General features: G+C 41.5%; 1 protein-coding gene across 1 annotated transcript in view; it reads left to right on the top strand.

The window, feature by feature from the left end:
- cbl (Cbl proto-oncogene, E3 ubiquitin protein ligase) overlaps nucleotides 1-17,397 on the top strand; it is a 35,881-nt gene extending 18,484 nt beyond the window's left edge. The window contains exons 3-16 of the mRNA XM_083914052.1: nucleotides 1,252-1,398; nucleotides 2,247-2,403; nucleotides 4,759-4,880; nucleotides 5,787-5,924; nucleotides 6,676-6,763; nucleotides 8,404-8,535; nucleotides 8,700-8,918; nucleotides 9,781-9,912; nucleotides 10,459-10,878; nucleotides 11,664-11,752; nucleotides 11,946-12,152; nucleotides 12,235-12,323; nucleotides 12,756-13,007; nucleotides 14,187-17,397. Coding sequence (XP_083770178.1) covers nucleotides 1,252-1,398; nucleotides 2,247-2,403; nucleotides 4,759-4,880; nucleotides 5,787-5,924; nucleotides 6,676-6,763; nucleotides 8,404-8,535; nucleotides 8,700-8,918; nucleotides 9,781-9,912; nucleotides 10,459-10,878; nucleotides 11,664-11,752; nucleotides 11,946-12,152; nucleotides 12,235-12,323; nucleotides 12,756-13,007; nucleotides 14,187-14,482 — 2,488 coding nt within the window. The 3' untranslated portion in view covers nucleotides 14,483-17,397. The remainder of the gene's footprint in view (nucleotides 1-1,251; nucleotides 1,399-2,246; nucleotides 2,404-4,758; nucleotides 4,881-5,786; nucleotides 5,925-6,675; nucleotides 6,764-8,403; nucleotides 8,536-8,699; nucleotides 8,919-9,780; nucleotides 9,913-10,458; nucleotides 10,879-11,663; nucleotides 11,753-11,945; nucleotides 12,153-12,234; nucleotides 12,324-12,755; nucleotides 13,008-14,186) is intronic.
- Nucleotides 17,398-17,786: the final 389 nt, after the last annotated feature.

Raw genomic sequence — 17,786 nt, 5'->3', positions numbered from 1 at the left:
TAATTTATGGTGATGGTGATCACAGTTTAAACTTTCTGTCAACTGTACAGACGAGCTAGTTTACAGCCAAGTAGATAGCAACACACAGTTTTAGTACACACAGAGACAGTTTACTATCTTTCAAAAGCTGCCATTGGAGCATGAGTAAAGTGATACATTTCTGAGAACTGTCATCACACATGACGGTTAGATGGCACTAGTGTCAACACTAATTGCCTACTGGAGGAAATAAAGACATACGCTAACAAACAAATGAGTTATGTAGACTTAAATCTGCATGCACAAAGAGAGAGATGTAGAATTTTAACCAGACTCATCTTTCTGTTCACTGATGTGTTCCTTGTGCAGATTTCGCCTCACTTATCTTCACCAAACACCACTTATATGAGGGGATAATGTGGGTGTACAGTGTACTTATTGCCAAATTGTCAGGTTTTTCCTATTTGAAAGCCAGGGGCTCTTACTGTCACTTCAGTTTCACTTAGATATGTTTTGGAAAGCAATTGTAGAAGTAAAAAATATATTTATATTTTTGATTAGATTTTTGCATAATTGTCAAGCACATTGCATCACAGAATGTTTTGCATTGCCCCAGATGGCTAAGCCAACAAGAATGCTAAACAGGTTACTAGTTATAGTTGAGTTGGGAAATGACTTGATGCACATTTGAATAATTTTTTAAATCACTTGATTTTTTGTCAGTATTTCATTTACAAGAGAAAACGTTGATTCTCCCTTATGTCAACTAATCAATGTTAGAAAAACTCTTTATGATGTATGTATGTCACTTTTTCCTGTTTTTGCAAACTTAATGGTTTATGGCACTAATCGCCAGCTGCGAACATACACATTATTCATTATTTAATATCATTCTTGGTGCAAAATACTACTCTTCTTTTATTTTCTTGTGTACCCGTTGACACTTGGTACCTGAGTATTCCAAAGAACTGCATCTTAGTTTTTTTTTGTGTTTGGGGAAAAACCTTAACCAAGCAAAGACAACTACAGTTTTCAGTCGTTCATAACTTTTGACACTTGCAGGTTAACTTTCCAAAGCATGATCAGTATTGAAACACCCCATCAATAATACATGCAGTACATTATTTTCCATCTGATTCAAATCAACACATGTAACGCTGATATGTTGCTCTGCATTTCTCTCTTGAAGCTGTTGTATGGGCTCATAACACTTCGACCACAATGCAATGACATGAAATCTCGCACTCTCCCCTCTGCTTTTGACTTCTGCAGGCGGAACCTCACCAAGCTGTCGTTGATCTTTAGCCACATGCTCGCTGAGCTAAAGGCCATCTTCCCCAATGGCCTGTTTCAGGGTGACAACTTCCGCATCACCAAGGCAGATGCCGCAGAGTTCTGGAGACGCGCCTTCGGAGACAAGTGAGCCCCCTTCTATATTATTCTTGACAGATCATTACATTACATCCTGGAACGTCATAGAGTCCCTGAAGTAAGTCTCAGTGGTGATCTCAAGTTCAAGTTTGATCTCAATTATTATGACTATTATGACAAAGGGTTTATAGTTCAACGAATAATATTTTGATTTTTAAATCTATAAAAGTTCATACATTACATTGTAAACTAACAAATCTATAAGTCTTAGAATCTGCGAATATATTTAATACATGTGTAAAATCAGTCTAATACATGTAAAAGGCTACTACAACACGACATACCTGAGTGAGTACCTGATTCTCTATCTTTTAAGGGGTCCTTTGCTAAAAAAAATTAGAGTGTAATGAGAAATGACTAGAGTAATAGAATACATAAGTGACATCTGAGAGCAAAAGGTTCATGCTTTTCTTTTACAGACAATGACTATCTTCTGTAAGACACATGTTAGTAAATTAATCTGAAATTAATCTGTTTGCATGTCTGGTAGATGTCTCTTTTAAAGATCACATCAGGTTAGCATTCATGACCAGTGACCCTCAAAACTCTGTTAAGGATGATTGAAATGGTGCTTACACAAAATAGCATTTCCTTTTTTAAGAATTTAGTTCTTCACTGTAAATGCAGTTCTATATTTAGATGTTTGGTGGTGTGTTAGATGCAGCCACCAGTGCTTATGATGCACTGAAGAACCATTAAAAATTCCAAGGAACCCAAAGTTAGACTCATTGTCACTGCACCTTTACTGCACTTAGGGTATGCTGCAAGTCAACATCCTGTTTGATATCAATTTTTGCAAGGGGTTGTCGTCATGTCCTTTGTTTTGTGTGTTGCAGGACCATTGTGCCTTGGAAGATTTTCCGTCAGTCTCTCCATGAGTTTCATCCCATCAGCTCCGGACTGGAGGCCATGGCCCTCAAGTCCACCATAGACCTCACCTGCAACGACTACATCTCTGTCTTTGAGTTTGACATCTTCACCAGGCTATTCCAGGTAGTGAACACAGATGGAGAGTAATTCATGGCAGCCTGTTAGCCTTGGTGTTGCAAACAAATTTCATTTGAGCAGTTAGAAATAAACTTAAATGATTCTTCTTTTTTTTCGGCTAACTCTTGTCACCTTGTTAGCAGGATGCCTGCTGATTTGTTAACACTGTCAGACGGAACTGATGTTGAAACCATAAGGACCAGAAAGTACTGTTTTTTGAGTCACACTGATCCTTCTCAAGGACAGTCAAAATTCTATGCATTATCATGCTAAGATTGCACATTCTTACTGCTAGATGAATAAACAGAAAGGATAAATAAAAGAGTCAGGCATGTAGGCAATCTCATTTCTGAAGGACAACGATTCTGCCCATTTTTGTTTTGGATAGTTGTCGGAAAAAATAGGAAAATAGAAAATTAATTTTGGGATAAATTAGAAGAGTTGAAAAAAGAAACCCCCCACTAATGTTACAATGAACAGCGATGAAAATGAAACGGACTGAATGTTTTGTTTAGCCAATACACACACGTTTTTTTGGAGGCCCTATGCTAAATCTTATTTTCTGTATTTTTAAATTCCTATTTTCAGACAAGATGCATCTTTTCATCTTCTCAGATGAATTTAAATAAAAAGGCTGATTTTGTTTCTTTGTAGGACAAATAAATGCAAAGGTGGCAATAGCAATCATTTGTGTTCATTACCAAAGAGATTAACACTTTTCCTAAGAATTGTGATCTCAGTCTCTCTCTCATGATCCCCGGCTACTTGTGTGCAGAGTACAGAGAGGCCTAATGAATCCTAAACAGATTATAGACGTTTCCTATGACACTCCCTCAAACAAAAAAACCCTCCTAAGGGCACACTCACACTGTCCTCCCGCACTGGGCCAAAACAGGTTTTACAGGTAAAGCCTGGCTCGTTTGACCAGTGTGAGTGCAACCGCTCTGCGCCTAGCTGCAGCCAGCTGGCTGTCGACGGCCAGTTTGAGAGAGGTGGGCTTTTGTAAAGCGTGTTTGCACATGCACAAGCGTGCGCAGGTGTACGAGCACGAGCATGACGCCTACGTCATTTTATGTGCGCCTGTTCGGACATAGAAAAAAAAACAAGACAGACCATGCGTGGACATTTAACAACAACAATGGCGGCAAAAGGTTCACGTTTGTGTGATGCTGAGGTGGAGTGTTTACTGCAGATTTGGTCAGATGAAAATATTCAAAAACAGTCGGACAAGACGCATGAAAACTCCAAGGTCTATGGAAAGATTTGTAAACAAAGCGACGCATCGCGATGACGTCAATCAATGCGTGTACCTGTGAAGTTTTACGGCGTGATGACGTATGGATAGGCAAGATGCATTTGCGCGAGGCCCAGGCAGTGTGAGTACAAACGGGCTGGCCAGCGGGGGGGGACAAGTACCCTAAAGCCCGGGGCGCGGTGCGGAAGGACAGTGTGAGTGCGCCCTAAATGTCCTCAAACATAGAATCCGTCCGTCCGTCCGTCCGTCCGTCCGTCCGTCCGTCCGTCCGTCCGTGTCCAAAGAAGGGCAAACTGAAAAAATTCATGTACAGCTATTAGATGCTACATTACAGTAAATCACACTCGGCACAGATTTGTTTACTGACCTCGCCAGTCTGCGATCACATTTCACCAAAGGGTACAAGACATCTAATGTTGAATCCATCAGAGGGAAAAGTTTCGACCTCACTTTACTTACTCTTTGCGAAAACTATAAATAACCAACATCAGATTTCAAATTACAGGGAAAGATGTTGATTTTAGCCCGATTAAAAAAAATAAGTTGAGTTTTTACATAAGTGAGTTGTTGAAGTGAGATTGAATCGCACCTGTGCCTCATCATTATCAGTGTTGAATATGTTAATTCTGCTTCTTTCTCACACTGTTACACCACCTACTCACTACCTTACTCAGTCAGCTATGGAGTAGTATGAATTTGTTTTTGTTTTTTTCTGAAGTCGGCACCCCTTGTTGCTAGGGTGGCTTGACTTGTTTTGGTCAAGTAGTTTTTAAAGAAAGAACATAAAGTTGACTTCTGCCTGCTTTATATTCAGTATAGGAAGCAGCATGCATGTGACCATTTTAACCTTCCTCATTCTGGGGCTGCAGATGGAGCCAAATGAGCTGCATGCTGTTTTTAAGTGTTACACATTCTGCTTTAAAGACCTTTTAAACTGCTTGACTCAGGTTGAAATGGCCACCATAAATCACTGAAGTTCAGTAATTGTTTTTTTTTTGTTCAGTGTCATCCGTGATCTCCATTACTTTGCTCATACTATTATTGCTGTGTCCACTCACTCACACCAGATGACTTTCCCTCTCTCATATGTATGTGTGTGTGTGTAGCCTTGGTCGTCACTGCTGCGGAACTGGAACAGCTTGGCAGTTACTCACCCGGGCTACATGGCCTTCCTCACCTATGATGAGGTCAAAGCGCGGCTACAGAAGTTCATCCACAAGCCTGGCAGGTGAGACATAAAAAGACAAACATGTACACGTGCACACAGATGCACCTTGTAATGCAGTCTAAATTAAGATGTGGTGTCATTTGGTGCGTGTGTTTGTGTGGGGGGGGGGGCATTCTTACACATTTCTGTTCACAATGCATATCTGAGTTAGCTCTGCCCTCACAGTGATTAAGTGCTCATGTGGATTATAGACGAAAGTAAAGACGTGATATAAAAACTTTCACTGAACAGTGTCTTCAGGTCTCGTGTTGGCCACGTCCAGGCGCTGTCTCACTCCCTCTTCCTCTCCTTGCAGTTCTCGTACTCACAAAACAGAAAACTTAAACATTCAGTAACCGAGTGTTACTGGTATCAATACAAAGGCAGGGCAAAAGTTCAATCTTGATGCCAGTTTCACATAGTGTGTTTGCATGTGCGTGTGTGTGTGAAGGACCCAGGGCAGCATGGCACTGGTACCTAGCATCAATGGCCTGATTGTACACCGAAAGCTGATGTCACTGTTTAGGCTTTGCTTGTGTAGGGTCACATCCAAGCTGTTATTGCTCAATGTGCACGCAATATTTTGACATTATAAATTACAATTTACTGTCAGGAGTGTTCGTTTTGTGTTATGGATTTTTTGCGTAATGTGTTTTTCAACTTGTGCAGTAACTTTTAACTAAATCCTTAGAAATGTTAATATATACTTCCATGTTGTCTATAGATTAATGTAATACCACTTTTCTGGCCTACGTAAGTCACAAACCAGTGGTCTCCAGCTTGCCCTGAATGCTGCGGTTAGTGTACTAGCGAGATATTAGTGTACTAGCGAGATGCCCTCTTCTATTTGATCTCACTTTTATTTCACTGTAACAAAGGGCAACGGCATTGCAGCATGTCTTATTTCTCATGTCTCTTTCTCCTCAGTTACATTTTCCGACTGAGCTGTACACGGTTGGGCCAGTGGGCGATCGGCTACGTGACAGCAGATGGAAACATACTCCAGACCATTCCCCACAATAAACCCCTCTTCCAGGCCCTCATAGATGGCTTCAGGGAAGGATTGTAAGTCCACTGGCATTTTGTTTGGCTCTGTGTCTCTGTGGCTATGTCTTGTTCTTCATTTGATGCAGTTTTAATAAATTGTCTATACGTCAAACTTCCTGTCAGACAGGGCTCCTTTTGCTCTCTTTTCTGCCACTTCTCCTTTTCTCTCCCCTTCTCTTGCCACAAAGCATGCCTCTCTATGCAAACTATGCAGCTCTGCTTTGCATCCAACGACTGAATCTGCCTTTCAGCACTAAACCAATCCAGCCATATCATATTGCCTGTTCCCATCATTCCAGTGTTATCATAACCAGAATAGAACTGTTGGTTTCTAATGTGCAGCTCAGTCAGTGGTTTAGATGGCTAGCATGAAACTCTTCTTCTTATGCCAACATTGATTATTTTGTTTATTGAAAGCTATGGTTGGCCTGCTCCAACCTGTAATCAAATCCTGAGTTTAAACTGAGAGCCTATACAGTAGATCGCCTGCATCTACAAACATTTATCAAATGGTAATTGCACCATCTGACCCATTTGTAAAATAGTCACGTATTGTACACGCTTCATCGCTGTGATATTAAAACACGTTGCCAGATTGAATGAATGGATTGAACAGATGTTTTCATTGCCGCAAGCTGTTAGGTATTCATAGTGTAATCATACTGACAAATTATGGTGATAACCTGTAAATGAAAATGGCTGTCTAAATAACTAAGGATACTTTAAGGCTCCCCCACCTTCTAATTTTTATGTTCCTCTTCAACTCCAGCTATTTATTCCCTGACGGCCGGACCCAAAACCCAGATCTGACGGGACTGTGTGAGCCATCACCTCAAGACCACATCAAAGTCACACAGGTCAGAGCAATGTACTTATCAGACTGCATCCTCGGTCTTTATTCTTTTGTCTTTGACCTTTTGTTGTAAAAGGCTTTTTGGTTCACACACAGGTCAGTAAAGATCTCAGGAATCAGTGCTGCAGTCTAGAGCATAACCAAAAGGAAGCAGAAATAGAAGACCTAAAACTCCACAGAGGAACCGAGTTAGCCAAGATTGAAGGGGTACTTTGGCTATTTTGAAGTAGGGTTGTATGAGGTTCTTATCAATAGTCAGTGTATAGTTTTGAGAGTTTTGTATAGTTCAGAGAAGCAAACAGGAGATCTGGCACAGAAGCTGCTGTGGATAGAAGCAACTGCAAAATGTACTTGAAAAAAGAACCACCTAGTAGAATTATATGCTATATTTATAGTATTTTCCCCAATTTACCTTGCCAAAAAACATCCCTTTCCTTAGGAACAACATGTTCACAACGTATTCCTCGCTTTATGGAATAAACAAATCCAACAAGATAAAATTCATTATGACAGCCACAACGAAATGCCGTTTACTGTGAAGACGGGGATGCCTTTATGAGCCAGAGTGTACAGAAGAGAACTTTTGCAAAGGTAGACTGAACAGACAAAAAAAAAGGAACGTGAAACTTCTGTTGAAAGGAACGGGTGGACGGTCTGACAGTAACGTAAAGCGGTGAAAATATTCCGTATATAGTGTATTCAGGGAATAGTGTACACTTAAACTGAAATAGATTTTTTTAGGTGTGCCTTTTTTTAGGTGGCTAAAAAACGGTGCTGCCCCCGTCCAGCAGTACATCTCCGTTTCAGTACACCTGTTTGCAACCATCATCTACTGTAGGTAACACACTGACTATTGTTAAGTACTTCATACAGCCCAACTCCAAAAGAAAAACCTATGCCTTTTAAGTAGCTGACTACCCAAAGGATTTAAATAAAATTCCTGACATTTCTATTTAATTATTAAGATAAACTGGATAAAAATTTGAATTTGGGAAAAAAAAAAAATTGCAGCAATCGGTGGATGCAAATGCCGTGAGCGCGATGAGCATAAATATTCATGTAGAACATTATGATATAGGTATATTTTAATACCAGTTTTTAAAGTTGTAGTCCGTAAGAATTGAGATATGTTGTTTCTAGCGGCCGCTCTGGTGGTCATCTCCCAGAGTACCTTTCGAAACCAAACAGTGTCGACTGCGCTGATGAAAATCGTACCGACTACATCTTTAAAACTGTCAGTGGGTCGTTTCCCAAGTAAAGATTCTTTGTTGGCGCGAACTTCCCTTATTGTTGAGCATTATAGGAAACCCCATCTATCTTGCAATATTTCATACTTTCGTCACACTGAAGGATGCGTCATGTTAAATGCCAGATAGAGATACATGACTATAAATTGTTAAATATTGTTAAAGACCAGTCTCTGTCTTGTCAGGCTTACATATCTATTCAGGTTTTGTAAAGGTGTTTATGAACAGACTCTTTGCTTGATAACAAGACTGAAACTAAAAATACGCCCCCACATTTGAACTTGGCTCAAGATCCTTCTGGGCTCTTTCAAAATGATCTTGGATGATGTTAATGCCATATGATGTTACTGTGTTTCGACAATGAACACTCATTGTTGACTTCTTTTTTTCCCCTCAGGAGCAATATGAGCTGTACTGTGAGATGGGATCCACTTTCCAGCTGTGTAAGATCTGTGCCGAGAATGACAAGGATGTGAAGATTGAGCCCTGTGGTCATCTCATGTGCACCTCCTGTCTCACTGCCTGGCAGGTAAGATTGGGGATGGAACCGTTTTGTGCAGGTTGATTGCTTTAAGTTAAGTGTCATAACTCACTGCTGAAGTGTTCTTGTCTGCAGACATAACAAGACATATAAAGCACATAACTTCTTAACATATCTGTGTGCTATCATGTTTGCCTTTCTTCTGTGTACAGGAGTCAGAGGGTCAGGGAACGGGATGTCCCTTCTGTCGCTGTGAGATTAAGGGCACAGAGCCCATTGTTGTGGATCCTTTTGACCCCAAGGACAACAGCGGTATCTCCTGCAGGAGCTTGTTTGGGGCTGAGGGTGCTCCATCACCCAGCTATGACGATGATGATGATGACAGACTTGAAGACCCCCACCTCATGATGAGCAAACTTGCCTGTACAAAGGTACAGCTTTAATTGGTTTGATACTCTGGGTGCAGATCATGTGTTATTACTGCCCCTTCTCTGTTTTTCTGAGAGACCCATCAGATGAAACACTCGCCTGCTTTGCCCTTTTCATTTTTTGTGCGATTCATGCTCACGGCTCGTATCTCAGCTCTTTCATCTCTATCCTTCATGGTACCAAGGTTGCAGGTTTTTTTGTGCCTCATTTTTGATATGTTGGGCATTCTCCTGTCATCTTTTATGTGCCTCTGAGAAAACAGCATTAGTCTGCTTATAGAGTAGGCGAATACCTGAGCTCACACTTTGATGTGGTCCCTGGATTTCTTTTTTACTTTCATTGCCTTTCTCATCTTTGGCCATTTCTTCTTACAAACTACACACATTGTAAACACACATTGCTGAACAAAGTGTTTACAAAACAGATGAGTTTTTGATAACTACTTAAAACTATCCAGAATGGTTCCAGAGGGTGGGAGCCTAAACTGGTAAAGCTCGGTCACCTTTGGTTTTAAGCCTAGATTTCAGGACAGCCAGAAGACCTTGGTCAGTAGTGATCTCCCTGTGCCCATGACACAATAATTCTGAAGTATGAAGTGAAGCCGCACTGTGTCGTGCTATATAGTAGGTGATTAAAAGAATTGGAAAATCCATTCTCAATTTAATGGGTAACAAATGTAGATTGGCCAACACTGGTGTGATGTGCGACCTACGTAGCATTTGTGGATCACTTGTGTCATGAAAAAAAATAAGACAAACCCTGATTCTTTTAAAATGTAGCAGGGAGACTATAAAGTCACTCTATAAAGTGACTGGACTGGACTGAACTGATGTGATGTGATGGGTGTTTTTGCTGTTGATCCAGGTGGAGCGCCCCCCGTCACCTATGTCCATGGCTCCTCAGTCCTCTCTTCCCCCTGTGCCGCCCAGATTAGACCTTCTACCACACAGACCTCCCAACCCCCCTGGTGCCTCCAGCCCCGGGGTCACCAGTAAGGTAACTGAACATAGACAACCAACAGCACCTTGTTCGGGCCAGAGGTGATATTAAATTAAACAGACAGGACATAGTGCTATCACATAAAAATGTAACAAATTTTTTTGCGTAGCTGGAAATTCCACAGTTTTAATGCAAGCTCTATCACTTTCCATGTTTGTTACATAAAAGCAGTCCACCAGAATTGACAGAAATAAAGTGTTGAAATGACAGCCACAATAATCTGTGCGTTTTATATTCTGGTTATAAGTCATTTTAGAGTGCATTTCACACACTCACACATTCATATTACCATGTATTTCTGCTTAAATATAGATGATGGAAACTGAAGATGGGAAGCTAGAACTGTCTACAGATGATGAACAACATTTTCCTTGGTGTTTAAGTTATGCGTGTTGTTGATTATGAGGATGAATGCGTACACAGTGTGCTTGTTGTTAAATGGATTATTTCCAGCACAAGATAGCCGCACTGAGTTTTCTTTGATTCCACATTCATATTGTACGTCATCTAAATGCTCTCTCCATCTCTCTATCTCCCATCCAGGCAGCATCTCACCACAAAGACAAGCCCCTCCCCCTCCCCCCAGCACTGAGGGATCTCCCCCCTCCTCCTCCTCCAGACCGCCCCCACACAGCCGGGGCAGCCCCCGATGGACGGCTGCAGAGGCGGCCCTTACCCTGCACTCCCGGGGAGCCCCTTCGAGATAAGCTCCCTCCTGCGCCCCCAAACCGACCCCTGGCTGACTGGAACTCCCGGCCTGTTCCCAAGGCCCCTACCTCCTCTTCCTCGTCGTCGTCCTCATCTTCCTCATCCACCCAAGTCTCCGGTCTGGGAGTGGACATTCGAGCAGGTGTCAGGGAACTCTCTAACCGACACTCCCTACCCTTGGCCCTGCCCTCCGCTCTGGACACACGCTCAGACGCACAGAAGAACAACAGCTCCCTCAGTCTGGACCACCAGCTGGTCAGAGAAACCACAAAACACCACACACACTAAGCTACCTTTTGATGTGTATTCATTGGCTACAAGAACACACAGTATTTTAGTAGTAACTGTCAAACTAAGAGAGCTAAAAAAGATAAAATTGAAACCTTATTAACAATCTATTTTACTGTACTACATGTGTGTGGGTTGTTCGCTAAGTCGCCCAATACACTATACTTGTTTTATTGCAATTAAAATTATTTATTTCTTCTCTTAGTATTTGTAAACTCCATATCGTTCACATGGGTTTGGCCCTGCTGTCTCAAAGGAATTAGAGTTAAATGTTTGTGAGATTGTTAAAGTGATAGTTCAGCATCTTGGCAACTACGTGTTCGTTTTTTTAGTGTTGGATAAAATGTTAAACATAAGCTACAGCCAGCAGCCATTAGCTTAGTACAGTAAAGACATAAGAGGTAGGAGTGGGTAGTAATTGCAGGATTAAGTTGAGGGTGGATCGAGTGATATTTTTAGAACACGTCTTCTATGTCCTAACAGTAAGTGAGTAAGTACGTCTGATTATCGCATCGCATTAATGCTCTCTATCCACACTGCCGTCACCAGTCAAAGCTCCATCCTCCTGCCACACACGCACCTCGCATGCACATTAACACACACACGCACACATATGCAATGTGCTAGACACACTCATTTCCTCCGAAACTTCTCTGCTCTTACCTTATCTGGCATTGTTTAGCTCCAATTTGATCATGAAAATAGTCTTTACTTTAAAGGTTCTGAGATTTCAGCTTCTGCCTCTTTTACAGAGTTTCGCAGCAATAGCCGGTCCAGAATACGACAACCCCAAAGTCAAGCCCTCAGCCTCAGCAAACGCCATATATTCACTGGCAATCAGGTATGTTGTACTGACATTAGATGTGTGGAGCATCTCATCTTTGAAAACGGACATGATCACAAAGGTCGTACGATACGTATTATAGGAAGCTTGTTTCCGCTCAAAAAAGCAGAAAAATTTTGCCTTTTACTGTTTATATTTCATAAATCAATATTTACATTAGAGTGAATATTCTTGGGTTGTTTGTTCGCAGACCTTCTCCAGCCCAGAGGCCAGTGACGGGAGAGGAGGCACGTGACAGTGAGGAGGAGTCGGAGTACATGATCCCCTCCTCTCGCCCCGTTCTTCCCTCCATCACTGCTGCACCTGTAGTGGAGACCCCACCAGTCCAGAGGCCTCTACAGCTTCAGCCCCTAGCAGCACTCCAGACACAGACCCAAGCCTCCGCACTCACCTCACAGTACTGAAAACACCATCTAGATGAAATGAGTTTGGTGACTGCGTCTGTTATTGTTGATATATTGTTGTTGTCGCTGTTGTAGGCTGACACTGGCTGAATTAGAGGATGGACCTCAAATGTACGAAGCCATGTACAACATCCAGGCCAGGTCCCAACAAGCCAGAGACTCAGGTATTTTGATTTGTCAATCTTTGGACAGCTTAGATGAGCAGCCTGATGCACTATTTGAAACCTCTACAGGGTGCTGCCTTCATGCAGACCTGTCATCCACCCTGCAAATAATTATTTCTGTTAGCTTTGCTTTTGAATTAACTGCTGGAGGAACAACACTGACTCAAACCAGCCCATCTGAGTTTCTGAATATTAGTTTCACGCCAAAACAAGATCCTCCACCATGTGAGGAAAAAAATACACCTACTCTGTTGCCGTGACTATAAATTATATGTTTGGTTATAGTTGTGACTCATCTGAATCTATTTTAGAAAGTAGAATAATCCGTGTGCATTAATGAAAACAGGCATATGCTAAATCTGTATTTATCTTTCTGTATTTCTTTGTGTATCAGATACTGTTTGCTAATACATTGTTTTCGATCCATCCCAGATTATTCAGAGTTGCCCCCTCTGACGATGACTAATGGTCCCAGAGACCATGTAGTCGAGGACAGGGAGGAGGAGGAGGAGGAGGAGGAGAACGGCTACGACTTCCCAAAACCCCGGCTGCCAATGCCCACGGCCAGAAGGACCCTTTCTGAACTGGGGGGGTCGTCCTCCTCCTCTTCATCTTCCTCATCATGCTCCTCAACTGCTGCTTTCAGCCGCCTTTCTCTCGATTCAGATGCTGGAGCTGCAGCACGTAAGTACACATGCCCCTGTTGAGCCAGACCTTGTTGTTAATACATAATATAACTTCAAAAAGTGAAAGAAGGTAAGAGATATCTGGCTTTGAAGAATTAAATAAAGATGAAACTACCTAAACGGCCAGAAACCCCCCCAAAAAACTACTTTTTTTTTTGTGACACTTAAAAATTATAATTTCACTTTACTTATGACATAAACAGTAAGGTTAGAAAGAATGGAAAAAGTTTGTTTTATTAAATGACTTTGAAGTAAAAATGTATAACAGCAGCCTCTTTGGTCTGGTGCTTCTGGGCCAAAAAGAAAAAATTGCTAATGGGTCAATATCTGAAATAGCAAAAAAGTCCTCTGACCTGGTGAGCAGCCTGAAAAGTCGACTTAAGCGTTTTTCTGCTACCTGGTTTGACTCCAGACATTATACAGATTTCCAGAATCTCTCAGAAGTTAATGTTTGACTTTGATAGATCATGAATTGATTGGCAATAGCAGCGTGCAAAGGGTAAAGATAATTATAGAGAGCTGTTCATTTACACGAGTAACCTTAAAACTAGAAAAACAGTAAGTGGTGTCTCCAGGTTGTTGCACATATCTGCTGCTCTCATAATGACCACAGAGATGTCAAGGTTTGGTGGAGGTTTGACTGCAATTAATGCAGCATTAATGACATTATCACATTCTGTAGAAGGTAGAAAAGCATTTATTTCTCAGAGTAATCTCCTTGTCTCTGCAGTGAGCTGACATTTACTACTCCGAACGATGATTGCCGCATGCGTGTGTGTGTTCCACCAAAGACTTCAATCTTTATATCTGAGGACCAATTATGTGTCTCTCAATCTGGCAAGCTCTCAGATCATAATTGGACTCTTCATGAGTGCTTTATCAAAGGTTGCTGAAATGGAAAGGTCAATCGGCTCACTATACTGTATATGCAGTATGAATAAAAACATGTATTTTATTGCAGACAAATACTGCTGTTTGTCACAGGTGCTTTATTGTAGTCATCAGGATGTTTTGTTTTTTTTAAATAAGATGCAAATTATTTCCGGTAAAGTACATCTCTATTATATTGACCTTTTAGGGTATTTAAAATGATCTTGTTTAACCAAATCTTAAAACTAGAGTGTTCCGATCTTTCAGCTCTAAAGGTGCGTACATTCACTCTCTCCTTTTTTTTCAGCTTTCTCAGAGCCGGTGGAAGCACCAGAGAGACCTCCAAAGCCCCTGCCCAGACGAATCAACTCGGAGCGCCGACCCAGCCCTGTCCCGCCCGTCCCTGCTCTACCCAGTGGTGGGGCAACAGGAGGAGAAGCCAACCTTCAAATCAGTTGTGAGATTGAGCACCTCATGAGTCAGGGATACTCATACCAGGACATCCAGAAAGCACTGATGATTGCACAGAACAATGTCGAAATGGCCAAGAATATCCTACGCGAGTTTGTCTCCATTCCCTCCACAGCGCATATTCTTACATAGCACGCTCCGTGTGCCTCTCGCTCGTGTTTGGTCTCTCGCCCTAGCTTGGCCCAGCCTGGTTGGGTTTAGGTCGGCACAGCCCGGCCTTAAGCCCAAAGCCCATTGCCTGCAGCACTACCTCCGGTGCTGGCTGAAGCCCTACATCCCTGTGGATTTTTAACTGGCTGTAACTCCACCGAGCTCACAGCATCTCTGGGACTCAGCGCCCTGCACTCCATGCGCTTTCAACAGTGTCTGGCCTTCTTAAAACTGCTACAGCAGGCCTCTTCGTTTTTCACAGATATGTCCACGGAAGTGACCAAGCGCATATGGAACAATGACGGGGACGCCACACAGCGCAAGACTTTCGTAGGAATCCCGGGGAGATGGATTCTTATCTTTCGTGTTGAAGCCTCTTGCTGAAAATGTAACCAACACCTCACAAATGAAACTAAAATGTATGTCTATATGAAAATTTAATATATGGGTAAATATATATTAAATGTGTGTAATATATACAGTACGTGCATATACAGTATGTAAAAATGACGTCAGCTTTGAGGGTCGCTGTTGGTACAATGTGGATAGACAGGGACCAGATTAAAGGGGGGTTTGGCCCTTTCTCTCAGACTGGGGGATTTGAGTGTGGAGAAATACAAGTGAGGAAGAGTCGGGGTGTCTTCCTCACCAGGATGTGTTCAGTCAGCAGCTTAGACGACGTGCAGCAGAGCTTTTTCATTATGAATTCAGTCTGGTATGGCCTTTGATTAACAACGTTGCTTTGGTACTTTTTTCTTTTTTTTTTAGAAAAAACATGCTTGTTTTGTCGTGTTGTATTTTTCAAAGTAGCATGACGATGGTTTCGGGTCTGGACTGTTTTCTGGCAGTGTGTGTTTATATGTGTGAGTTTGTGTATGTGAGCATGTGTGTGCGTGTCTGCCAGACCTACTCCTCATGACCTGCTCTTAAATGAACCCCCTGTTCCTGTGCAACATGAATGTGGAATTACAGTCAGTATACTCAGACCCGTGCTCTGTAAACGTACTACTGCTCTAACTCATATGGCAGGGCCAAGTGTAGCCGTAGAGCCTGGCAGTGAGATTATTAGAGGACGTACTAATGTTGACGACCCTGCAGTACCAGACAGGCTAGTGTTGTGTGATCCGTCGTGGCTGAAACTTTTTTTTTTTTTGTTCTGTCTTTGTCTTACTTCATTGGCTGGCTGGTTCAAATGTTCTGTCTCCAGCTCAGTCCAGTGTCATGAAACAAAAACAATGTCATTGATTTCCTTTGGTAATATATTATTGTAATATGATCATAAATATTGTTGTTATAATTAATTCAGAAGTGCTTCACTGCTGCTACTATTGTTAGTGCTAAACGATTAAGCCTTAAATGTACATTTGTGAATACTGTGTTTAACCGTCATCCTGTTTCTTTAAAGTGACAGTATCATCCGTGTTTCTCTGGTCCGTGATGTAGCATACTTGAAAGTACAAACGGCTTGTGAGCCCGCAGCCCTCTCAAGCTGTCGCTCTTCAGTGTTTTAAACCTTTTTATATATATATATATATTCTTTTTGATTCTCTAGCTATACTCTGTAATAAAGCAAACAAAATGCTTTCGCTGTGGAAACCATCCATTTTCTAATCGAGGAGTTCACCCCCACTGAAAAGCTTTTTTCTTTTTCTTTTTTTTTAAAAAGTAGGCTCATGGGTTTGCCGGCCCACCCCCAGGTCTACATTAAAATTAGTATTTGGGCCAACTGTAAGAACTAACTCAGGAAAATGTTTATTTAAACAAGTGGCGTTCACCCGAGCCGTCACAAACCCAGAGGAGACTGATTGGCAAAGAAAGCAGCTCACCTGCCGTCTCTTCATCAAGGTGACATGTAGCCAAAAGTATCCGCTTAATGAAGTCACACAAGTAGCCTATTACTTTTCTTTTTTTTGTCAAACTACAACTTGCACATTTTTTTTGTATTATTTCCAATGTTGGCAGGACTAGAAACAGCAGCTTCATTTCCAGGTACTATGAATGAATAGGATAAATATATGCAAGGAGCTTTTAGGTACATTGACTTGAACTTTTCCCAGCATATGAAGAAGAATGTTTGTTTTTTTAGGGAGAGGGTGTAAATCATGACAATAGCTAATCAGCCCTTGCTTATTCTGGGTAATGCTGTCTGTTGACTGGAAGCTATCTCTGCGCTGCCTGTCCATCCTCTAGTTCTTTTTTTTTTTGTTTTCCGTTCCTAGTTGCCTTGAGAAACTTCTTGAATGATGGGTAATGGACGGCGGAGGTCCCCAATCCTCAATACTGTACCAATGTTTTGTTGACATTTCAAGGACAACACGCCATTGTCGTATATTATTTACCTGTATTTTTTTGTTTTCGCACAGTATACCAATTTGTGCTTTGATACTGTCACTCTAAAGAAAACGCTAATTGTATAAAGTTAGTGATATGAAAAGAAAAAAATGGCTCATTTTGCATTCCTGTACATGTATTTTGTTCATGTATTTTTGTTCCAAAGGTTTTTGTTTACTTACATGAATAATTCTGTGAGCAGTGCCATATGTTGAGAGATCCTCATCATGTTTAGAGTAAGGCCTTGTTTTTTAAAGACAGTTTGTTGGTATTGATCTGTACCTGTTGACCTCAGAAGGCTAGGTTGTGCAGTATTGCTTGTATTGATCCTCTCTGCCTTGTCAGACGCATCAGGCATCATCTGTGAGCACGAGTGCTGATCTGTGAAAAGTCTCCTTTTGTTTGTCTTACCTGAAAGATAATCCAGGTCCCAGATCAGCACTTTGCCTCAGATATGCTTGATGCTTACCAGACCCTGTTGCCCTGTTTTAGGGTACTTCAACCTTCTGCCAGAAGAGGGAGCTGTTGTTCCATGTAACTGTGTCGCTTCTCATCAGAAAAAGGCATTCATTAACATTTTGATGGTTTTTAAAGCTCATATCACTTTGGAAGTATGCACAGTGCTGTTAATAAAATGTTAAGCAAAAGCCATCATGTGTCTCTTTTCTTTTTGTAGATCCCTTCACTGAGAAATATCAAATGCAGGCAAAGAGTTAAGAGGTACAGCTTTGACATTTTTATGGCTTACTATGATATTTTTATCACTTTTTAGACAAACTATACTATGACTTTTTTTAATCCCTTTTTGGACATGGTGTACTATGACCTTTTAAGACATACTACTGACATTTTTGATGAAATTATGTATAACGTAATCTATGATGGTGGTGTGGTGTCGCCTCACAGCAAGAGGGTTCCTGGTTCGAATCCCGGCTGGGACCCTTCTGTGTGGAGT

This window comes from Echiichthys vipera, assembly GCF_963691815.1.
Source record: "Echiichthys vipera genome assembly, chromosome: 5".
In the NCBI taxonomy this organism is placed as follows: Eukaryota; Metazoa; Chordata; class Actinopteri; order Perciformes; family Trachinidae; genus Echiichthys; species Echiichthys vipera.
This window is presented reverse-complemented; position numbering and strand designations above follow the sequence as displayed.